At 59.5% G+C, this 24,240-nt stretch overlaps 1 protein-coding gene and 1 non-coding gene across 6 annotated transcripts in view; both read right to left on the bottom strand.

Moving 5' to 3' along the window:
• The window catches only part of NAP1L4 (nucleosome assembly protein 1 like 4), a 36,566-nt gene extending 12,709 nt beyond the window's left edge, over nt 1–23,857 (bottom strand). For 2 of the 5 annotated variants that reach the window (XM_051841533.2, XM_051841534.2), the window contains exons 1-8: nt 23,720–23,857; nt 14,784–14,814; nt 14,247–14,305; nt 13,055–13,154; nt 7,451–7,592; nt 7,226–7,312; nt 5,245–5,376; nt 2,744–2,815 (exon numbers count right to left, since the gene is read on the bottom strand). In XM_051841533.2, the coding sequence (XP_051697493.1) occupies nt 2,744–2,815; nt 5,245–5,376; nt 7,226–7,312; nt 7,451–7,592; nt 13,055–13,154; nt 14,247–14,305; nt 14,784–14,797 (606 nt within the window). In that variant the 5' untranslated portion in view covers nt 14,798–14,814; nt 23,720–23,857. Of the gene's footprint in view, nt 1–2,743; nt 2,816–5,244; nt 5,377–7,225; nt 7,313–7,450; nt 7,593–13,054; nt 13,155–14,246; nt 14,306–14,783; nt 14,815–22,756; nt 22,780–23,694 lie in introns of those variants that run through there. The other 3 variants (XM_070057706.1, XM_051841535.2, XM_051841536.2) reach the window with 2 other exon arrangements.
• LOC127489767 (small nucleolar RNA SNORA54) lies at nt 2,193–2,318 on the bottom strand. Its single transcript, XR_007917642.1, has one exon. It is a non-coding gene; the product is annotated as a small nucleolar RNA SNORA54 (small nucleolar RNA).
• Nucleotides 23,858–24,240: the final 383 nt, after the last annotated feature.

The raw sequence follows: 24,240 nt of genomic DNA, 5'->3' as shown, positions 1-24,240 counted from the left end.
GTGGCACAGCACGTAAAGCCACCACTGGGGACACCCGCGTCCCGTACCAGTGCTGGTCTGAGCCCCACAACTTAGCTTCCCATCCAGCTTCATGTAAACGCATCTTGGGATGCAGCCTATGATGGCCTAGACGCCTGGGCCCTGTCACCCACGTGGGAGACCCAGAGTGAGTTCTGAGCTTCTGGCTTTGGCCCAGCCCAGCCCTATCGCAGGCGTCTGGGGAGGTAACTGGGGGTTGAAGAACTCTGCTCCTCCGACAGATGAAAAGTACGAGACTCATGCTCACAAGTAACAAAAAGGAAACTGAGAGGCACTTCTTTGGGGTAGCACAGAGCAGAGCTGAGCAGACACCCGGGGCATCCTGGGAGCACAGGACGAGGTGAGAGGCACTCTCTCTCTCACCAGCCGCATGGAGGGATTCTCCCTCTCCCTGGGAGAAACACCTGAGTAGTGCAGACACCTGCCTCAGCCCCAGGCGTGAGGACAACGCACAGGACAGGCCTGGCCAGACACTGCCTGGACTCTGCCCCGGCCCTCCGGGTCCCTGTTCCCCTGAGCACTGAGGACAGACAGGCTTACAGCCAAGGCCGCTGGACAGCGCTATTTCCATGTTTATTGTGGTACAACAGAAACGGCAATACATGAAAACGTGACTAGCAAGACTTCCCCCCCCAAAAAAAAAAAAAAAAAAAAAGGGAAAACAAAACTAAACGTGTAAGACTTCCAAACAAACCCTTTCCACAAAGAGGTGAGAGAGAATCTGGCCAAGAAGCAGTAAGTGGCGGAACCGTGAGGGCTGAGCCGGGCGTCAGATGCCCCCCGAGAGGCAGCAGGCCAGCAGAGGAGAGAAGTCGGCACCCCGAGGCCACCCCCTGTCCAGGCGGGCGGGCGGCCTCCGCGGAATCCCACCGCTCTTCCCCTGTGCCCCTGAGGTCCAAAACAACAAGAGCACACAGAGACCGGGCAGGCAGTCTGCTGCTCCAGGGGCCTGCCTTCCCCGGCGTGCCGTTGTCACCTTCCTCCTCCTCTCTCCCTCCTGTATCATTTCTCCTCTTTTCCTCCTCTTTCCCTGTCTAGTCAAGAGTAACACCCCAAAGGCACCTGGAGAAGAATTAAATAAACTGCCTAACCCCCAAAAGAAAAGCCACCTGGGGAGCTGGCCTCGCGGTGCTGTAGCACAGTGGGTAAAGCCACCACCGCCTGCAATGCCCGCAAACCACACGGGCGCAGGTCCGAGTCCTGGCTGCTCCACTTCCGACCCACCTCCCTGCTAATGGCCTGGGAATATAGTGGAAGATGGTCCAAGTGCTTGGCCCCTGTACCCACACGGGAGACCTGGAAGAAGCCCCTGGCTCTGGCCTGGTCCAGCTTTGAGCAATGCAGCCATTTGAAGAGTGAACCCTCTCTCACTCTGACTCTGCCTTTCAAATCAAAAGGGCGGGGAGAGGAAGGCACCTGGCACAGTGGTTACAGGAGTTCCCGTCTCACATCTGCCTGCACGTGCCCAGCTTCCTGGTCTAAGCACACAGGACACTCGCAACGGGGGGAGTGAGGGCAACCAGTCATAGCCACTGCAGCACAGGCCATGGGGACGTGCAGGAAACAGGAGGACGGCCGAGCAAGAGGGAACCCAGAGCCAGGGTCAGCAAGCAGCTGTCCAACAGGAGCACAGGAAGAACCGGGAAGACCCAGCGCAGGGCCAGCAGCTGAACGTGGACGCCAGCAAGACGCATGGCATCACGCATGGCACACACGCACACCCGGGGGCTGGGCCGCAGGCTGTGTCGCGGCATCCCACTCGGGCACGAGTTTTTGTCCTGGCTGCTTCACTTCCCATCCAGCCCTCTGCTGGTGCGCCTGGGAAGGCGGCAGAGACAGCCCAAGTGCTGGTCTCCCTCTCGGTCTCTCCCTGTCTCTGTCTGTCTGTCTGTCTCTCTCTCTCCACGGTTCTGCCTTTCAGATAAACAGACTCACAAAACAACACACACACACACACACCACACCCCCAACGTACAAGCAGAAGAGACACACCGAGTCCCACCTATCAGGTACCACCTGAGGCCCTCATCTGTTCACCTGGCACCTGACGGCTCCAGGGAGGGGGGGACGTGCTCCATGTCCCTGTCACTCATGGGTGGGGGGGGGGGGGTATGTGCTCCATGTCCCTGTCCCCCTCACAGCCCTCACACCACATTTGTCTCCAGGACTGAAACCGGAAGCCACCAGGCAGTCAGTCGTGTGTCAATCCATGGCAATGCTGTGGCACTGGAATGGAACCCGTCAGCCACAGCCAGGCTACCGGGTCACGAACAGTGCCCCCAGGGGCAGCAGCCTGGGCCACGTGGGACCTGCCCGTCCAGAACAGGAAAACAGCATTCAGTCCCGGCCGCAGCGCCTTAGGGCAGTTAGCGTCTCTGCACGTGCCTCCCGTCACCGTGGCCTTCTGAAGCACACACCCGGTCCACACAAGCTGTGTGGCACGCAGGAGGTGTGATGTCCTCATCTCCAAGAGGCCAGGCACTGTGAGCATCACCACAGGCCGGAGGTAAAACCCAGGACCCCTTGGTTCCTCCCGTGACTGTGCAGCTAGACTCCGGCCACAGCCCCGCGAGGGAGAGGGCGGCGCGGGCTGTCCTGCTCGGGGCCGCCCAGCCAGGGAGCCACAGTGCTTGCCCCTGGCTCTCGGTTCCTTTGCCTCGGGGTTGAGCCGCTGACACCAACTAGGAGACTGGTCAGTACTCACCATCGGCTGCCCAGGGTCTGAGAACTTCACTTTGATGTCCTGCAGGTGTTTCAAGATGGGTTCATCGTACTCCTAATTAAAGACAGAACCGAAGTTGCAAACCACAGGCTTCCTCAAATCCTGACCAGCAGCAGCAGGAGTGGGCAAGTTCAGCGGTGTCCGGACCAGCTACTGACTTTGCCATCCGCAGTGAGGAGTCCCCCAAATCCCCACACCTCGGCCCCCTCTTCAGCACTGAGAAAGCCCCGGGAGAAAACCCCGCGAGGCCTCTCGCGAGTCCCCTGCGCCTCCCTGGGTTCCCACCAGTCCTGAGTGGTGACCGCCACCTTCCCAAGTCTGAATCCTTCTGGCATCACAGAGCACAGCAACAGAACACCAAAAAGGCGCCGAGCAAGTCTCTAGCCAAAGCAACCAACTGGCAACAGTGTTATGGCACTGGGCTGAGCCACTGGCACCCCAAATGGGTGCTTCTGATCCAGCTCCCTGCTGATGTGCCTGCGAAAGCAGCCGAGGACGGGCCGAGTGCCTGGGCCGCCGCACCCACTTGGGAGACCAGGATGGAGTTCTGTGGGCTGCTGGCTTCAATCCGGTCCAGCACTGGCCATTGAGTCATTTGGGGAGGGAACCAGTAGATGAAAGATCTCTCTCTGTTACTCTGCCTCTCAAGTAAATAAATACACAAATCTTAAAAAAAAAAAAAGTTTGTGGGGCCACTGTTGTGACACGTGGGCAAAGCCATGGCCTGCAATGCTGACATCCCACAGGGGCGAGTCCCAGCCATAGCAGTGGGTCCCGGCTGCTCCACTTCCCATCCAGCTCCCTGCTCACGTGCTGGGAAAGCAGCAAAGGATGGCCCAAGCGCTCGGGCCCCTGCGCCCATGGGGAGACCTGGACAAAGCTCCTGGCTTCAGCCTGGCCCCAGCCCTGGCTGTTGCAGCCATTTGGGGACTGAACCAGTGGATGGAAGATCTCTCTTCCTCTCCTCTCTCTGTAACCCTTTTAAATAAATCTTTACAAAAACAAAAAGTCATTAAAAAAAGGAATTCAAAGCTAAGTTTGTTAAAAAATAAATAAAAACCCAGATAGTTTTGAAAGAAAGCCCCCCTAGCACGAGGTCAGGCCTTCAGCACCAGGCATGGACGCCAACCCTCCACGGCGCCCACACCGTCGGCTCCAGGGGCCACGGTGAGGCTCCCACGCCCTCACAGCAGACACGCCCACGGACAGGTTCCTCACTGCCCCGCCCCGCTGCGCCACACTGGCAGACAATCCAGGGACCATGGCACAGCGACGGGCACCTCAGGGCCTCACACTGCCACAGCCGATTTCAGAACTCAACTACTCTGACCAGAGACACAGAGCCGACGGACCCAGTCACTCCGTCGTCAGGACCTGACATCTAAGCAAGATGGGACCTGCAGCCGCCACCTGCTTCCAGGCTATGCCTACCGCTCTCCACACATCACATGCACACTCCACAAATGCCAACGTCTGTCTACAGCTTCTAAAACAAGTGTCAAGATACCTGCCACTAACACAGGGGTGCTGGGGAGAGTGAACCACAGCTACGTGCACCACTGCTCTCCCAAAGCCGAGACGACGCTGGAGCACCTCCCCCAGCCTCAGCTACAAAGCTGCTGGCCACGTGGCCACACATGCACACAGAAGGACTCCAGTCACCTAACAGGCACCAAAACCCACTACGCTGAGGGCGCCTCCACCCAGCAGTGTCAGATGCAAACCTGGCAGCCATGCCAGACACAACCGAATCTGCATTCTCAGCAGGTGCGCGCCAGATCGCACGCACACCGAGCAGCAGAGCACGCTCCGTACGAGCACATCTCAGCTTCCCTCCAAGCCCCCCTCCCACCCTCGTCCTCGTGTCTCCTTGGCCCCATTGCGGAGGAGCATGCTATGGGTATGGCTGTGTGCGTGTGGGTGTAGGTGTGCGTGGGTGCAGGTGTGTGTCCATATACGCACGTGAGGATGGGTGTGGCCGTGTGGGTGTGGGTGTGGGTGTGCGTGGGTGCAGGTGTGTGTCCGTATACGCACGTGAGGATGGGTGTGGCCGTGTGCGTGTGGGTGTGGGTGTGCGTGGGTGCAGGTGTGTGTCCGTATACGCATGTGACTATGGGTATGGCCATGTGCGTGTGGGTGTAGGTGTGCGTGGGTGCAGGTGTGTGTCCGTATACGCACGTGACTATGGGTATGGCCATGTGCGTGTGGGTGTAGGTGTAGGTGTGCGTGGGTGCAGGTGGTGTCCGTATAGGCGCGTGAGGATGGGTGTGGCCGTGTGCGTGCGGGTGTAAGTGTGCGGCTGTGTGTGTGCACCCCACAACATCGGCTGGTCTGGCCTTGGGGGCACTGGAAATGCACTAGACGGCAGGTTCGTACTCCAGCTGGGAGTCGGCCGGGGAACCACGTCAGACAGCAGCCGTTGGCAGAGCAAGGCTCCCCGGCCCCGCCCCACAGTGCCCCGGGCGCCCCGGCCAGCTGCTGACCCGCACGAGCTCGCTCAGCATGTCCACGTTTCTGAAGATGGTGAACCAGAACTCCGGGATCCCTCTGGGGGTCGGCTCCTCTGCTGCGGCTTCTTCCTTCTCGTCTGTGACCAGCTTGCTTTTCATGTCTCCCTGGAACGAGACGCAGCGTGGACGCTCGGCCAAAGCAGCCCCGCCACGTGGGCACCTTCCGCTGCAGCACCCCACCCATCTGAGATGGTCCCACCACACCACTTCACGTCAAGGGGAAACGCTCGCACGGCAAAGGTCCCACGTTTGTGCAGCGCTCCACTGCTGCTCCGGGTGAGCAAGGGGTGCCGGCGGCGCAGTGAGCCAAGCGCCAGCTGGGCCCGGCGCTCTGCTGCTGCTGTGCCCAGCACTGAGTTCCTTACTCCCACGGGAGAGGCCCAGCTGGGCTCCGGACTGCCGGCTTCAGCCCGCCGCGGCCACCTGGGGAGTGAACCGGCACTTGGAAGAGCTCTCTGTCACGCTCCTTAGTAACACATACATAAATCTTAAAAAATTACGGAGGGAAAAGTACACTTGAACTAAGAATCTGGCCTCTGGTTAACATTTGTGAGGTCAGGGGCTGGGAGGAGAAAGCTGAAGTTGGAAACGTTTGCCACAGCAACAGAGCCCAGCCCCTGGGAGACAGCAGGATGCTGGGCAACGTGCAGGGGACCGCGGGGAGGAGGACACCAAGGCGGGATCGCACGAGCACCAAGTGGGGCCCGGGGAGACTCCAGGCGCGGCCACGTGGGGCTGTTAGGATGACCCCATCATACAGGTTTTAATTAACAAAGAACTGACTCACACCTACACATATCCACAGCCTTGGCTTCAACTGAAACAGGTTATACTTTAAAAAAAAAAAAAAAAAGACTTACTTCACTCCCCAGACGGCCACAATAGCTGGAGTGGTGCTGATCCGAAGGTCTCCCATATGGGTGCAGGGGCCCAAGTACCTGGGCCATCTTCTACTGCTTTCTACTGCTTTCCCAGGCCATAGCACAGAGCTGGATCAGAAGTGGAGCAGCCGGGACTTGAACCGGCGCCCATATGGGATGCCGGCACTACAAGCGGTGGCTTTACCTGCTACGCCACAGTGCCAGCCCCTATACGTATTTTTAAAGATCAAAAGCATACGGTTGGGGTGGGCATTGTGGGACACCGGGCTGAAGGGCAGCGCGTGACGCCTGTACCCGACACCAGGGTGCTGGAGTCCCAGCTCCTCTGCTTGGGATCCGGCCTTCTGCTAACGCATCCCAGGAGGCAGCAGACAAGGCCTCAAGTGCTTGGGCCCCTGACACCCACGTGGCGCCTGGTCTCAGCCGGACCCAGCCCTGGCTGTGGCAGGCACTTGAGGACTGAACAGGGGATGGAAGATACCAACCCAGCTGCTCTGGCTTTCAAATAGATGAAGCAAATATACATACATACATACGACACAGACACACACACATGAAATGGCTAACAAAATCAGCACATATCTTCAAAAAATCCCTATTAGTTAATGGTACAGGATACAAACCATTTGTATCTCAAACACACAATCGGGCTACCAGGGTGAACCTTGTGGGATGCTGCGACTGCCCACAGCCCTGCCACCAAAGGCTTTGCGCACTGGGACCGGCAGAGCACGCCGCGAGTCGGGGGCCGCTGTGGCCACGCGTCTCTTGGCCCACACTGCCTCACTGTGGCCAGGCAGGAGGTCTGCAGGCCGCCTCCTCCAGGTGCCCTGATCCCTGCCGTCCAGGAGCAGCTCCCTCTGCTGGCCGCTGCCTTCTCGGGCCCGAGACTGGCTGCGCCTGCCCTGACACACACCGTGTCAGACAGGATTCCCAGACAGGATTAATTCCTGGAATCCAAACCCCCAAGCCAGCGAGGAAGGGGCAGGTCCTCAGACCTCTTCTCTGGAACTCAGAGGCGGAACCACCCCCAGCCCCGAGCGGAACACGAGCGCCACGGCTCCCAGACTCACGGCCAGCTTCTCCTCCTCCTCGTCGTCGCTGTGCCACTCCGACTCCGCGTCCGTGGGCTCCACGTCCCCAGTGATGAACTCTCTCCTCTGCAGCAAAGACAGCCCCGTCAGCACCTGGGCACCTGAGCCCGGGAGGGACACTCGCTAGCTGTCATTCTGACGCGCCAGTACTCACTCGGCAGAGCCGGCTGCTCTGCCACAAAGCCAGCCTCGGCAGAGCCCTACCTTGTCAAACAGAGGCTGATACAGAGCCGCGTACTTTCTTTCCAGGTCATGAACTTCTTCGTAGAACTTGGCTTCTATGTGAGCGCACTTCACCTGCAGCTGTTTCAACGCATTGATTCTTCTTTTCACTGCTTTCGGTAAGCTAACGGAACAGAAATAAAATATTTTTACGCCTGTAAAATAAGGCAGCATGCTTTCCAGTTTTACAGAATAGGTCTAGGCTAACACAGAATTAACACCCTTAGTATGAGAGCTCCTGCGGGCTTGGCGTCGGGCGCAGCAGGTTAAGCCACCTTAGCGCCGGCATCCCAGATGGGCACCAGTTCGTGTCCAGGCTGCTCCACTTCCCATCCAGCCCCCTACTAACATGCACGGGAAAGCAGCAGAGGACGGCCCAACTGCCGGGCCCCGGGCCCATCCAGGGGGTGAACCAGGGGTGGCCGGTGTGTCTATCCCACTCTCTACTGCCTCTCTTCTTGAAAGTCAGAGCTACAGAGAGAGAAGAGGAGACACACACAGAGATCTTCCAGTCACTCGTTAACTCATCAGATGGCTACAACAGCCAGCACTGGCCAGGCTGGAGCCAGGAGCCAGGAGCTCCCACGTGGGTACAGGGGCCCAAGCACTTGGGCCATCTGCTGCTGCTTTCCCAGGCCACAGCAGAGAGCTGGTTCAGAAGTGGAGCAAACGGGACACGAACCAGTGCCCATATGGGATGCCGGCATCACAGGTGGCGGCTTCAGCCACTATGCCACAATGCCAGCCCCAGTAACTCTGCTTTTCAAATAAATAAGCAAATCTTAATGAAAGATAAAGAGCTCCTAAAAACCATTATGACAAAGGCAAACCTCCCAACAAAAAAATGGGATAGATGAATCTGGTAATTCACAGAACCACGCGGTGTCCAGCTCAACTCCTGAATACCCAAGAGGGCCAGCACGTGAAGCCGCTGCCTGCGACACTGCAGCCCGCTGGGCGCCGGGTGAAGACCTGGCCGCTCCGCTGTCCACCCAGCTCCCTGAGGATCTACCTCTGCCCTTCAAATTCAGAAAAGAGCAAGAAAGCAAATTCATAAGAATCATCATCTTTTATTAAAAAAAGATTTATCTGAAAGAGAGTTACAGAGAGAGAGGTCTTCTATCTGCTGGTTCACTCCCCAAATGGCCACAACGGCCAGAGCTGCGCTGATCTGAAGCCAGGAGCTTCTTCCTGGTCTCCCACCTGGGTGCAGGGGCCCAAGCACTTGGGCCATCCCATGCTGTTTTCCCAGGCCACAGCAGGGAGCTGGATCAGAAGTGGAGCAGCCGGGACTGGAACCTGCACCCATAATGGGATGGGGCTTTAACCTGCTGTTCCACAGTGCCAGCCCCCATAATTTTTTCCTAAACAAATTGGCAAATAAAAAACTGAAACACCTAAGTCTGACGAGGCAGAGGGCAACGACGCTCTGTGACTCCTCTTTTAATTTTTAAATCTTCATTTGTAAGGCAGAGAGAGCGAGCAAGCAAGCACTCTCCCATCTGCTGGTCCACTCCCCAAAGGCCTGCAGTAGTGGCCAGGACAAAGCCAGGAGCCAAGAACTTAGTTCAGGTCTTGGTGCACATTAGCAGAGCTGGAACCAGAACCCAGGTACTGTGATGCGGGACGCAGGGGTCCAACTCTAACTCACTTTCCTAAGGACAGACAAGGACCTTGAAAATGTTCCTTCTGGGGCTGGCGCTGTGGCGTAGCGGGTAAAGCCACTGCCTGCAGTGTCAGCATCCCATAAGAGTGCCAGTTCAAGTCCCAGCTGCTCCACTTCCGATCCAGCTCTCTGCTATGGCCTGGGAAAGCAGTGGAGGACGGCTCAAGTCCTTGGGCCCCTGCACCCACGTGGGAGACCCGGAAGAAGCTCCTGGCTTTGGATCAGTGCAGCTCCAGCTGTTGCAGCCATTTGGGGAGTGAACCAGCAGATGGAAGGCCCCCCCGCCCCACCGCCTCTCTCTGTGTAACTCTGACTTTCAAATAAACAAATAAATCTTTTAAAAAGATTTCAATTTAGTGATTCTATTTTTAAGAACTCAATTTGCTTTGTTTAAGTTTCAGTTTCTATGCATTACTTTTATAAATCCGAAGAAAAAAACTTTCTTAAATCCATCAAAATTGGGGCTGGTGCTGTGGCACAGCGAGTAAAGCCACCGCCTGCAGTGTCAGCATCAGATAAGAGTGCCAGTTCAAGTCCCAGCTGCTCCACTTCCGATCCAGCTCTCTGCTATGGCCTGGGAAAGGAGTAGACGATGGCCCAAGTGCTTGGGCCCCTGCACCCGTGTGGGAGACCTGAGGAAGCTCCTGGCTCAGACTGGCATACCTCCGGACATTGTGGCCATCTGGAGAGTGAACAAGCAGATGGAAGACTTTTCTCTGTCTCTCTGTAACACTGCCTTTCTTATCAATCAATCTTTTTTTTTTTTTTTTAATTTTTTTTTTTTTTTTAATTTTTTTGACAGGCAGAGTGGACAGCGAGAGAGAGAGACAGAGAGAAAGGTCTTCCTTTGCCGTTGGTTCACCCTCCAATGGCCGCCGCGGCCGGCGCGCTGTGGCCGGCGCACCGCGCTGATCCGATGGCAGGAGCCAGGAGCCAGGTGCTTTTCCTGGTCTCCCATGGGGTGCAGGGCCCAAGCACCTGGGCCATCCTCCACTGCACTCCCTGGCCACAGCAGAGGGCTGGCCTGGAAGAGGGGCAACCGGGACAGAATCCGGCGCCCCGACCGGGACTAGAACCCGGTGTGCCGGCGCCGCTAGGCGGAGGATTAGCCTAGTGAGCCGCGGCGCCGGCCTCTTATCAATCAATCTTAAAAAATCCATCAAAATTGTTTAGGAGCCAGCTTTGTGGTGACAATTAACCAGGCGTTGCAGGCACTGGAGTGAGGCCTGGCTGCATCACCTCTGATCCAGCTCCCTGCTAATAAGCCTGGGAAGGCAGTGGAAGAGGACCCAAGTGCGTGGGTCCCTGCACCCCTGGGGAGACCTGGATGGTGGTCTGGTTTTGGCCTGGCCATGCCCTCACTGTTGCAGGCATCCAGGAGGTGAACCAGCGGGTGAAAGATCTCTGTTGCTGTGCTTTTCAAACAAAGTAAAACTTTAAAAACACCTTAGGGGGCCAGCGCTGTGGTGCAGTGGGTAGAGCCGCCACCTGCAGTGCCGGCATCCCATGTGGGCACGGGTTCAAGTCCCAGCTGCTCCACTTCCGATCCAGCTCTCTGCTATGGCCTGGGAAGGCTGTAGAAGATGGCCCAAGTCCTTGGGCCCTTGAACCAGCATGGGAGACCCGGAAGAAGCTCCTGGCCCTGGCTTCGGATCAGCACAGCTCCGGCCGTTGCAGCCAAGTAGCAAGTGAACCAGTGGATAGAAGATCTCTCTTTCTCTCTCTCTCACTCACTCACTCACTCACTCTCTGTCTCTGCCTCTCCTTCTCTCTGTGTAACTCTCTCAGATAAATAAATCTTAAAAAAAAAAAAAAAAAAAAAAACTTAGGTGACAATCAGGTGGGACAGAGGAGCCCCTGGGTGCGGCTCTGCCTCTTGAGCACTTGAGCACGAGGCAGCCCAGCCCGAGGACCAAGCTCGTCCCCCAACACTCCTGTGCCAGGATGCAGTGGACTGCACAGCCACAGCCACCTAGAGCCACAGGGCCTGCAGCCAACGCTGTCAGCCAGCACTCAGCGCTCCAGGCCACTGGCCGGGCAGAACCAGGGAGAGCAGGGCAAGGACACGTGGACCGTCCTCTCCTCTGAGCCGCAAGCTTGCATTTGTTTACATTTACAATTATTTATTTGAGAGGCTGCGAGAGGGAGAGAGAGACGGCTCCCATCTGCTGACTGATTCATCAAATGACTGTAATAGCCGGGGCTGAAGACCAGGGCTGGGAGCCCAATCCAGGTGGGTGGCAGGGACCCAGGTACCAGGTCGGCACTGGTGGGACACTGGAGCAGGGAGCCAGCGTGGAAACTGAACCCAGGGAACCCGACACAGTCCACAGACACCTGCCTGGTGTCTTCACTAGACACAAATGCTGCACCCTGATCATACAACTTTAAACTAGTTTTCGATTTTTAAAGTCATCCCACTAGAGTAAAAATCACAGGGAGGGGGTGGCGCTGTGGTGTAGTGGGTAAAGCCACCGCCTGCGGTGCCTGCATCCCACATGGGCGCCAGTTCAAGTCCTGGCTGCTCCACTTCCTATCCAGCTCTCTGTTGTGGCCTGGGAATACAGAAGATGACTCAAGTCCTTGGGCCTCTGCGCCCACATGGGAGACTTGGAAGAAGCTCCTGGCTCTGGCTTGGCCCAGCTCCAGCTGTAGTGGACACCTGGAGAGTGAAGACTCCTCTCTCTCTCTCTCTCTCTCTGCATCTCTAAACAAAAAACAAAAAACAAAAAACAAAAAACAAACAAACAAAAAAAAACCAGGAGTCCAGGACCCTGGGCCCTGGTGTCCTCCAGGCCTTGGCAGGGAACACACCCCACCTCCTCAGCAGGTGCACCTACAACAAAGCCAGAGTGGGCCCAGTTCCACCCCACGTCACTTGCTCGTCTTGGTGAGTGCTACCCCATTCACTTAGAAAGTTTTACAAGTTTATCTGACTGGCACAGCAAGAGTGACAGCAAGATGCTCCATCTACTGGCTCACTCCTAGATGACGGCTCCTTCCAGGCCTCCTGTGAGGGTGGCGCCACTTCCTCCCAGGGTGTGCGTCAGCAGGAAGCCGGGTCAGAGGCAGAGTGGGGACTTGACCCAGGCCCTCCAGTGCTGTGCGCAGGCATCTAACCAGGCACCAGACGCCCACCCTCACACCCCAGAACCCACCACTCGCTCACTCAGCACTGCTCCATCGCACTGACAGTCTGCAAAAACCCCACAAAACCCGACGCCAGGTGTGGGCACTGTGGTTGCTGTGATGCCAGCCGCCCGTCCTGGATGAGAGAACCAACAGCTCCATTTCCCACCCAGCTCCCTCCTACCACTCCTGGGAGAGCCCCCGAGGGAATTCCAGGCTCCTGGCCTCAGCATGGCCCAGCTCTGGCCACTGCAGCCATTTGGGAGTGACCACTGATCACTCTCTCTCTCCTCTGTCATTTGTCATTTTGCCTTTCCAAAAACAAAACAAACAATCTTACCCACCAAGTAATCCCCAGAGGAACCCCCGAAGCGTCCCTCCCCGTCGGCGAGCCCTGACCTGGGGACTCAACCTACGTGCAGGGGCGTTCTGAGTGCAGGGGAGCAGGGGAGCCCAGGCACGGCTCAGACGGGGGCTGTGCCAGACCCTCGGACGGCGAGGACAGAAAAAGCAAAGGTGTCGCAACGCAGCCTCACACAGGTGGGCCCAGGAGGACTTCCCGACGTGATTCTGCCTGACTCGGCGGACCGGGGCGTCCTCCGGTCGCCACAGGCAGTGCTGTGCCCCTCCTCCCAGACAACCACCCCCACCAGCCTCTACGCTCAAGCGCAGGGCACGGCTCCCAGCAGGCGAGGTCCGCACAGGGACACACACTCGTTCCTGCTGGACAGGGGCTTGACCTTGCTCTCATTCCGTCTCTGAGAGCTGCCCCCGGCCCCCCGTGCACTTACGTTTCGATGTAGCTGGAGGGAGTGTGGGACACACTGTCCAGGCGCTCCTGCAAGGCTGCCAGGACCTGAGGATTCTGCATCACCTGGTCTGTGAGCTTTTCTAAGAGTCAGAAACAAGACCAAGCTTCAAAATTGCCTGCCAGGGAATAGCCAAGAGCCAATCACTACCAACACTCGGCTTTGCCTAGACACCGTAACTCCCAGACTCAGCGACTTCTCGGAAGCACAGCTCTGGAAATAACCAACACCCCGTGAAAAGCATGCGCCACTGCCAGCCACCTGAACGGCTGCAGGATGCCTAGGGGCTCCTGGCTCTCACCTGGGGCTCGGGCAGCCCCGGCCTCCTGACTGAATGTCCCCCGGCCCTCCAGGGCCCCTTGGGTAAACGGCAAGTGCAGGTCTCAGGGAAGCAAAGTTCAAGGTGAATCGGAACGTCACGCTGAGCTCCAGTAAAACACGCAGGGAGCTCGTCCACAGGGCTTACAGGCCGTCCTCAGGGGCGACGTGCACACGACGGCACACAGAGCACAAGACCGCATCCGGGGCACCGGTGCGAAGGGGGGGATGTGACGTGCACCTGTGACGTGCAGGACTGGCCAAAGCCAAAGAGCACCCTCGGAAGCCACCCACGTCATTACGGACCAGGGAGACCCACGGGCACAGAAACCCCCGTGTGACGGCCGTGCCTGACGGGGGGTCACAGGGCCTTGAGAAAGCTGCAGACAGCTGACACCACGGGCCTCCCGCTGTGCCGCCCAGGACACCCTTCTTGTCAAAACATCTGCCCTGAAGTCATCCGGGGAAAGACCAGCCGTGGCATCCTCCGGGAACCTCCCCAGAGCACTCGGCGTGAGGAGTGCGGGAGGCAGACGGAACACAGCCGGCCCTGGAGCAGGCTCGCCGGCAGCCACACGCTCCAGCAAGAGCCCGGCACTGCCTCTAGGAAACGAGAAGACGTCTACAGCCTGCTTCCGCACAGCCTAGGGAGGGGCGCACGTTTTTAAAATGGGGGCACCGCGACCAGGATTTTCGAGGGACAGCAGGTGCAGGAGGCGCGCGGACCGCGAGCTTTAGCCTGCAGGAACACTTCAAGCCGCCTGCACCCTGGCGGACACTCCGACCTCTGACGCAGTCCGCTCTCCCAGAACTACCAAGCGAGCGTCTGGACGACTGGTGTGTGCCAGGCACTGACCTGCGTTGCTCGTGTTCTTAGCAGCCTCCGTGGAATCTGAAGGAACCCCATCTGAAAAACTGAAGCCGCACGCTCAGTTACCGCAGACAGAGCACGCCCGACCGCCCGCGCTCCTGCACCCCACCCCAACGCAAACCTGCCCTCTGGGGCTGCCTACAGTGTTCATTTTACAACCACTTTCTTCTAACTACCTGCTCCCAGCACGCAAACAGGCTCCTGTGTGGCTGGCCGCTCCCAGGATCAACGCAAAGCGGTCCTGGCGCGGGCATGAGCAGCCCCGCAGACAGAGAGAGGCCCAGCTGCTCTCCAGGGGGGCTGGACACAGCCCCTGCACCAAATCACACCCCACCCACAGTCTGACGCCGAGCTATGCCGTGCCTTCACCCAGCCTGCTGGCCACGCCACCCCCAGCTGAGGCACGTTCTTTACGGCTCAAGCGCCGGAATCTTCCGCTTTGATGCCAGTGACGTGGACTACTGATACAGCTTGCTCTCCAATGGATTTTCAATTCCAATAAACAAAGTCCATTTGGCTTACCTGTTATCTGCCATCTGAATGTTTTTATCCCCTGCAAATGAAAAAAAAAAAAAAACGATTAATTTACATTCAGAAACAAAAATATCTGCTTAGGTGTACCCTTGGGCAGGAGGGAACATTCAGGGTGATGGAGACCTGACTTTGCTTTTTAAGGAAGCACCGGCTGAAGACTTAGTTATTTATTTGCAAGGCAGAGAAAGAGAAGGAGAGCGACAGGTCCTCCATCCATCTGCTGGTTCACTCCCCAAACGCCACAATCCACAGCCAGGAGCTTCCTCCGGGTCTCCCACGCGGGTGCAGGGGCCCAGCCACTTGGCCCACCTTCCATGGCTTTCCCAGGCCACAGCAGGGAGCTGGAAAGGAGTGGGGCAGCCGGGACTGGTGCCCACGTGGGACGCCGGCCCTGACCTCACACCCTGGCTCGGTTACCCGGGCACACTCATCTGCCAGAGCTTCTGCAACCACACACTTTTCTACTCACAAGAATTTCCCAGGATCACAACCTCCAGAGCAAGGCACGTCTCGTTTGCCTTCTCTCTCTAATCCATTCACAACAGCACACACAGTAATGTCAGCCCAAGCACTGCAGAACAGTAAGGGGACGGCTCCCTCCCAGGATGAGCGGCCTTCGACACTGAAGCGCCGCTGTGCGAGCAGACCGGCGCCCACTCAGTGCAGCCACCTGAGCCTCCTAGGCCCTTCCTCAACCAAGAACTGCTCGTGCCCGGGTGACGTCGCCACCACACCGAGCCCCTCTCTCAGGCTGTCCAGCTGGACCTGCCTCACAGGTACCTGAGCAAAAACCAAACCACTCTAAACAACAAACACTATGTATTTGAGAAAATCACTCCAATTAGAATTTTTTAAAAAGATTTATTTATTTGAATGTCAAGAGGCAGAGGCGCAGAGAGAGAGAGAGAGAGAGAGAGAGAGAGGATAGGTCTTCCATCTCCTGATTCACTTCCCAAACAGCCACACTGACCAGGCCAAAGCCAAAAACCCGAGCTCCCACGGGGGTGCAGGGGCCCCACGTCCACTGCTTTCTCAGGTACATTAGAAAGGAGCGGAGGCCAGCACAACGGCTCACTAGGCTAATCCTCTGCCTGCGGCGCCAGCACACCAGGTTCTAGTCCCGGTTGCTCCTCTTCTAGTCCAGCTCTCTGCTGTGGCCTGGGAGGGCAGTGGAGGATGGCCCAGGTCCTTGGGCCCTGCACCTGCATGGGAGACCAGGAGGAAGCACCTGGCTCCTGATCGGCGCAGCGCACCAGCTGCAGCAGCCATTTGCGGGGGTGAACCAACAGAAAAAGGAAGACCTTTCTGTCTCTCTCACTGTCCACTCTGCCTGTCAAAAAATTTTAAAAAATTAAAAAAAAAAAAAAAAAAAAAAAAAAAACTAAAAAAAGAACAAGGGAGCTGGATTGGAAGTGGGGCAGCCAGGGTTCGAACCAGTGCTGACATGGGACGCCGGCACTGCAGGCAGCAGCTCTATCCACTGCACCACAGCGCCAGCCCTTCCAACCAAATTTATGATCCACAACTGCTTCGTATTCAACTCAATTGCAGTTTTCTTTATTGTGTTATTATTATTTCAAAACACAACATGCTAATTATTTTCATTACTTTATTTTTCTTTTTCAAAAAAATCTAAATTGGGTCCAGAGCTGTGGCACAGTGGACGAACGCTCATCCCACAAGCGCTGGTTCAAGTCCCTAACACGCCTGGGAAAGCAGCCGGAGAGGGCCCAAGAGGGGGTGGATCAGAGACTGAAAGAGCGCTCCCTCCCTCTCTCTGTAACTCTGGCTTTACAAATAAAAATCAAACTTTTTAAAATATTATTTAAGGAAACAGACTACAATCAGAAGGGAAGAAATAATGTGGCAAATCCTCGCAGGGCTGCCGTCACCCACCCGAGCGTCCACAGGCCCTGCCCCCACCGCCTCTGCACCCAGCTCCCTCCACTCAGGTCTGCTCTGCCCCTCACTCCCGGGCCCCGTGTGGGCAGCCGCAATGTTCCCAGGCTGAGGCCAGCTTCTTCCCGCACTGTGAATGTGAGGTAGGTGAGCCTAGCAGCGAAGACACGGGTCTCCACCAACAGTGCCTGGATCCTGACCCATGGGAGACCTGGCTCCGCCCCAGCCACCGCAGGCACTCAGGGCGTGAGCTGGTGGACGGAGGCCCAGGCTCGGCTCCTGCTCAGTGCATGCAAGAGTGAGACAGGCAGAGCTTCATGACCACCTATGAACACAGCACTCCGACCACTAGCGTCTCCCACGAACCAGTTAACCATCGAGGGGCCTGTCCCCCACCAACCAGGTAACTAAGGAGGGGCCTGTCCCCCACCAACCAGGTAACTAAGGAAGGGCTTGTTATCGCGTTTTCTTTTTTTTTTGTTATTGTGTATTTTCAAAATCTTATTTATTTTCACTTTATTGGAAAGCCAGAGAGACAGATTATATTCCACCTGCTGGTTCACTGCACAGATGCTGGCCAGTCAGGGCCGGGCCAGGCCGAAGCCAGAAGCCTAGAACTCCATCCCCAAGGGGCAGGGACCGAGGACCGGAGCCATCACTGCCGCCTCAGACTGGAGAGACGGGGACTTGAAGCAGGTACTGCGGCGCAGCTTGCAAGACTCCACGCGCACGATGCTACCGTGCTGAATGGCCGCCCGTTAAATGCTGCTGCCACGGCCCCGTGAGTTTGTGTGGCTCCCAGCCACAGCTCCGCCGTTCCTCCCTCCCATCCATGCAATGGACCTTCACAGCGGATCTCTGGGCCAGAGACATGAACAGAGCTGGACACACGGACATCAACTGAGATCTGGCCGCACAACGCAAACGCTGCATCGCCTGCTGCTAACGGTGCCCTCCCCAGACCACACTGACCCTGCTGAGAAGCCCACTGCCCCGGAAGCAGCGTCACTGCCAGTGTAACAGACTCGTCCTCACCGGACGACCAATCCCTCAGAGCCACACACGTGCAGCTCCCAACACCGACCACACAGGCAGGGCCCACGTCGCGCAGGGACACTCCCAGCAACCCCGCCAGGGGGGCCTCCCTCGGTGCAGACAGCTGCGAGGGCTAACCCCTGCTCTCTCCACTCCTGTCCCTTACAATGTGCTTCTGGCGGCCGGCGCCGCGGCTCACTAGGCTAATCCTCCGCCTGTGGCGCCAGCACACAGGGCTCTAGTCCCGGTCGGGGTGCCGGATTCTGTCCCGGTTGCCCCTCTTCCAGGCCAGCTCTCTGCTGTGGCCCGGGAGTGCAGTGGAGGATGGCCCAGGTGCTTGGGCCCTGCACCCCATGGGAGACCAGGAGAAGCACCTGGCTCCTGCCATCGGATCAGCACGGTGCACTGGCCGCGGCGGCCATTGGAGGGTGAACCAATGGCAAAAGGAAGACCTTTCTCTCTGTCTCTCTCACTGTCCACTCTGCCTGTCAAAAAAAAAAAAAAAAGAGAGAGAGAGAGAGAGAATATGCTTCTGGCCCATTCTATGTGCTGCTTGATGCGAAGCCAACACAGTTACTTTAAACACTGCTCCCTTTACACGTGGAAAACTCTGGTGGGTGTGATGGACCGTAAACAGCTCGAGTTCAATCCCTCCAAGTGTATCACCACAGCCCCGGCTGCCCCACCTCCATCCAGCTCCCTCTACTGGCCCAGCAGAAGACGGCACAAGCACTTGGGTCCCTGGAGCCCACGCGGGAGACCCAGATGGAGCTCCTGGCCACTGCAGCCACCTGGGGAGCAAACCAGTGGATGAAGATCACTCTGGCTCTTCCTCTCTTTCAACAAATCTTAAAAAAAAAAAAAAGAAAGCACCCACTGGAACTGAATGTCGGTTTATGAGATCACAGTTTGTGCTTCGTCGGAAGGTTCTTCCACTTCTATTCCAGATTGACTGACTGACGGGAGAGCGACGTTGCGTCAGCGGGTGCACTCCCCAGTTGGCAGCAACGGCCAGGGACGGTCAGGAGCCAGGAGCTCCACCTGGGTCTCCCCCATGGGGCAGGAGCCCACGTCCTTAAGCCTCACCCGCTGCCTCCAAGGTGTCTCCCAGGAAGCTGGAGCGGAGGCAGAGCAGCTGGGGCCGTGCAGGACTGGCGGGGACGCAGGCGTCTTGAGTGCGGCTTCGTCTCCGGGCCACAGCCGGGGACGCCGGCCAGCATCCCAGGGAACCCTGCTGCGAGTCTCAGCAGCTACACTCTGGCCCAGCTCCCTAATACCCCTGGGAAACCATAGTAGCTTTCCAAAAGAAGCAAATCATAACAAAATAAGTAAATACATACATTTTCAAAAGAACGTAGTGGTTCAGAGTCAGAAACCTTCAGCTGGGTCTACAGCTCTACAAAGCACGGCTTCTACCCAGGCAAAGCTGGGGCCAGGACAACTCCTCGGCCATCACCACTATCTCCCAAGGCCTTCTCTGGCAGGAAGCCAAGTCAGGAGTCTGTCCAACGGGGTGTGGGTGTCTGAATGTCTCAGCCAAATGCCCACCTATGAACCATTCTAAGACAGCGTCAGCTGGGGAGTACAGTCACACTTCACAAAACCACAACCTGTACACAGGCAGGATTTGCTGTAAGAAAGTCAAAGGCCCTCAACGTCTTTACTTGAGATACCTGAACAACTAAAAATCCTTTGAGGGCCGTGCTGTGGGTACCAGGTAAAGCTGCCGCCTGCAGGGCCTGCATCCCATACAGGCGCCGGGTTCGCGGCCCGGCTGCTCATGTGCCTGGCAGAGCAACACCTCCCCTGTGGAGACCCAGATGAAGCTCCTGGCTTCCTGACCAGGCCATCTGCAGGTAACTGGGGAGTGAACCAGTGCATGGACGATCTCTCTCTGCCTCTCTAGCTCTTCCAAAGAAATATTTTTCAAAAATTCATTTAAATGTAAGTGCTCCATTTTGGTGAGTCTCCTGTATTAACCAGGGGTGGTGGGTGGCCTCTAAGGGAAGCAGCCTGAGCCTTCGACCCGGCACAGTTGCGCAGCCCCGGGGGCAGGGGGCGGGGCTCACCCTCGGGCGTGCTGAGCTTGTTTTCCATGAGAGCCGCGTCACGCGGTTCACTCGATGAGCTGAGGCGGAATCGAGACACTCTGTAGGGCAGTCCAGCGGTCTCCCCCACAGCGCCTGGCCGATGTCCCAAGCCCTCTGATAGCCGGCGTCTCTGCTGTCACCCGTCAGCAGAGTCCGCATCCACGCCACTCCCAGTATCAGCAGTCAGCCATGCTCATTAAAAAGCCAGGAGCTAGGCAGGTGCCGTGGGCTGGGCCCTTGCAATGCCAGCATTCCACATGGAGTCCCACTCCCTGCTAATGTGCCTGGGAAGGCAGAGGGAAAGTCCAAGTGCTTGAGCCCCTGCGCCCATGAGGGAGACCGGGAAGAGGCTCCTGGCTTCGCACTGGCGCAGCTCCAGCCGTTGTGGCCACCTGGGGAGCCAGAGGATGGAAGACCTCTCTCTGCAATTCTCCCTTTCAAATAAATAAATCAATCCCTCAAAAATAAAAGCCTACAGGGCCCGGCACGTGGACGAGCTGCTGGGGTGCTGTGGGATGCCCACCGCAGTGCCTGGTTCAGGTCCAGTTCCTCTGCGGAGGATCCAGCTTTGTGCTAACGCACAGGCGAGGGGCAGCTCCCGACAGCTCGGGCATGGGGGGGGGGGGTCCTGCCACCTGCTCTGAGCTCCTGACTCAGCCTGATCCAGGCCATAGGAGTCAACCAGGGATGGAAGATCTGTCTCCTTCAGATTAAGAAATATATATAGAAGAGGCTTTAGGACCACATGTAATATGTACATGCCATTTAAAAATAAAATATCTTAAAAATCACACAACATGCTCACAGACCGGGCCAGCGCTGTGGCCTGATGGGTAATGCCTGTGGCGCCGGCATCCCATACGGGCACCAGTTCTTGGCCCGGCTTCCACTTCCCATCCAGCTCCCTGCCGATGCACCTGGGAAACTAGCAGTGGAGGATGGCCCAAGTGCTTGGAGACCCGGATGAAGCTCCTGGCTTTGGATCGACCCAGGTCTGGCCTTGCAGCCATCTGAGTGAACCAGTGGAAGGAAAACCTCTCTGTCACTCTTTCAAATAAATCTTTAAAAAAAAAAAAAAAAAAAACTGGAAAAAAAGACTTACAGGTAAGACCGGCAAATAGTGACAGGAACGGGGCCCCTGCTCGGTCTTGAAAACCATGAAATCTCTTGTCAAAAAAAAGCACAAACCACGATGGACAGTGCTCGCCTGCTGTCCCACTGAGACACTCGCTCTGCAGGGCAGCACGGAGTGTCCACTTCCCACTGCTGCTGCGAGTCTGCCCGTCTCTGCGCACGGCGGGGGTGGAGACCCCGGGCGCCCGGCGGCCTGGGAAGGCTCAGGCCGGAGATGGCTCCTCAGCTCCACAGCGGCGACCTCTGCCACCCTGTCCACCTGCGCACGGGCAGGGCCCTCCAGAGTCCTGCTGCAGGCCAAGCCAAGGCCTAGAAGTTAACCCAAACCCTCTACCTCCACGTGGGGCACAGGGGCCTGTCCCCACCCCACCCCACACTGTCTTCTGGGGAACTCACTGGAATACGACGGATCGAAGCGAGCGTCAGAAAGCCCAAGTGCTCCTAACCCAGTACTCAGAGGCCACACTGCCCTGTTAGCAGCACCTCCTCCCACGCCACATCATGCCACGCCGGAACCACGGGCCCCAGCTCCCACTGCTCACCCACAAGCGAAGCGACAGACACTGCCTGCCAGAACGCGGTCGGTGCAGCCCCAACCGACCCTGCACAAAACCACCAGGCCAAGACGATGCTACGCACTTTTGGACAACAATGAAGCGCAGAGTTCACCTCTCAGGAGCACGGGCTGAGAAGCCGCACACAGCGGGCTCTCCCACAGCACGGAGGCAGGACACGCCTCTCCAGCTCCCGGGCCAGCCACGCTCAAGACCAGCGGCCGGCCGGGGCGGACCACCAGTGAGCGCCACAGAACACCCCTCCCTCCCCACTGCGGACCACGCCTCCCGACAGCCAATCCCAGAATGCTTCTCCCTCTACCCTTCGCTAAGGCCTTCCACACAGACAACGCAGCAAGCCAGGCGCCCAGCACGCCCAGACCGGACGAGGGCGGCTTCCTGCGACTCCTCGGACTCCTAGGCCGCTTCCCCCAGCGCAGGGGCAGGGGCAGAGTCGGGGCGGCTCCCCCCAGCACAGGGGCAGGGGCAGGGGCAGAGTCGGGGCGGCTCCCCCCAGCACAGGGGCAGGGGCAGGGGCAGAGTCGGGGCGGCTCCCCCCAGCACAGGGGCAGGGGCAGAGTCAGGCGGCTCCCCCTGGCAGAGGAGCAGAGGGAGAGTGGGGCGGCTCCCCCAGCACAGGGGCAGGGGCAGAGTCGGCAGCTCCCCCCCGGCACAGGGGCAGGGGCAGAGTCAGCGGCTCCCCCCCCCCCCCCCCCGGCACAGGGGCAGGGGCAGAGTCAGGGCGGCTCCCCCCAGCACAGGGGCAGGGGCAGAGTCGGCGGCTCCCCCGGCACAGGGGCAGGGGCAGAGGGAGAGTGGGGCGGCTCCCCCCAGCACAGGGGCAGGGGCAGAGTTGGCCGCTCCCCCCGGCACAGGGGCAGAGTCAGGGCGGCTCCCCCTGGCAGAGGAGCAGAGGGAGAGTGGGGCGGCTTCCCCCAGCACAGGGGCAGGGGCAGAGTCGGGGCGCCCTCCCCCCCACAGGGGCAGGAGCGGGGGCACACGGCGCCCACCCCCCTGCTGGGCTCAGTCTTCCTCTCCAACAGAGTAGGTGCACCAGAGCCTGCAGGATTCGCACCGACAGGAGGAGGGAGGCGAACCCAACTCCTTCCTGCCGCTTCTCCGGCCACACTGGGGTCCCCTCAACAGAGCCCGTGACCCCGCGCCCGGCCCCGACAGCCCACCGCAGATCTCTCCGGCTCACAGGCGCCGGTGAGGGGTCTGGGGGAGTCCCGCAGGCCTCGACGCTCACCAAGCACAATTCCCAAGTTCGCTGCGCGGGTCGGGAGCGGGCAGGGAGACCACCGCCCGGCGGCTCCCGGGGCACCTGTGCGGCCTCCTCACGGACCCGCTGCCTGGCGAACCGCAAGGGAAACCGGGTCAGACCAGCAAGCCTCCCCTCGCCCCGAGCAAGTGAGAAGCCACCGACACGCGCAGGAAACGCACTTCCGGGAGCTCCCGCTCCCACCGCCAGGTGGGGCCGCCGCGCCCGCAGACCCCGCAGACCCCGCAGGGCCCCTCCAGGCCCCTCCAGGCCCCGCGGGCCACGGCGCGCCCTGGCGCCGAGAACCCCAACGAGTTGCCGCCCTCGGACCGCACGGGGCCCCCCCCGGACCTCCGCCACCCCAGCAGCGCCCCGGGCCCGCACTGCGAGTCCTCGGCACGTGACCGGGCGGCCCGCCCCTCTGGAGCGTCTGGCGGCCGCCCGGCCCGCGAGCGGCCCCGACCCGAGCCGCCGACTTCGCCGCCTGCGGACGTGCAGGGCGCTCAGCGGCGCGGCTCCCGCGCGGGGCCCGGCGGCCCACAGGCCGAGCCCGCGACCCTCGGCGGGGAGCTCGCGGGGGTCCGCGCTCTGCTGTGCGTTCTCTCAGCGCCCCGCAGCGGCCAGGGCGCCCCTCCGTGCTGCACCCCCGGGCGGGCCGCCTCGAAGGCGCGGGCCCAGGCTCCCGCTCGCGCGTCGGGCCACGGCGCGGGACAGAGCACCCCTGACCTTCAGCCCCGGCGCGCGCGGCCGAGGGGCGGGCGCCCAGCGCGGGCCCCGCGGCCCCGGCGAGACCCGCGCCCGCCCCGCACCGCCGCCGCGGCCCTGCCCCGAGATGGCGCCCAGGCCCCCGCGGCCCGCCGCGGCCCGCCGCGGCCCCCGCCCGGCCCCGCTCCGGCCCGCCCACCGCAGGCCCAGCGCGCCGTTACCCGGCCGAGCCTCGCAGACCCGCACCTCACGCCTCCTGCGGCAGTAGCGGCTGCGGCGCTCGCTTCGCTCGCTCCGGGGGCTGCGCCGCCGTGGCCTCCAACAACGCTGCTTCCCATTGGCCGAGCCTCCAGGCCCTTCCCTCCGCCAGCAAAGCGGGCTGCGATTGGACAGGCGCCACGCAAGTCAACTGCGCCTGAGCGCGGCGGGCGGCGACCAATCGGAGGGCGCGCCGCGCGCAGACCCGCGAGGCGTATGCAAATGAGAGCGTGTGATGGCATCGCCGGCGCGCAGCGCGCGTTCCCGGGGGCTCCGCTGGTAGAGGGCGGGCGCGGCGGAGCGGGGCGGGGGTGCCCTGCAGCCCCCCTTGCTCCGGGCGCGCCCCTCTCCGTCCGGGGTGGGCGTGGGGGTCGCGCCCCCTGCCCCGGGCACCGCCTGCGTCTCGGGGTCTCAGCAGCCTGGCTCGGGCCTGGGGCACACCCGGCCGCGCCCGGGGGCACGCAGGGACGCGGGGCCCCGGATCGGACCCCGAGGCCGCCTGGAGCCGT

The sequence above is a fragment of the Oryctolagus cuniculus genome, chromosome 1, assembly GCF_964237555.1.
Source record: "Oryctolagus cuniculus chromosome 1, mOryCun1.1, whole genome shotgun sequence".
NCBI lineage: Eukaryota > Metazoa > Chordata > Mammalia > Lagomorpha > Leporidae > Oryctolagus > Oryctolagus cuniculus.
Note: the sequence above shows the minus strand (reverse complement) of the source record. Positions and strands in the feature narration are given on the sequence as shown.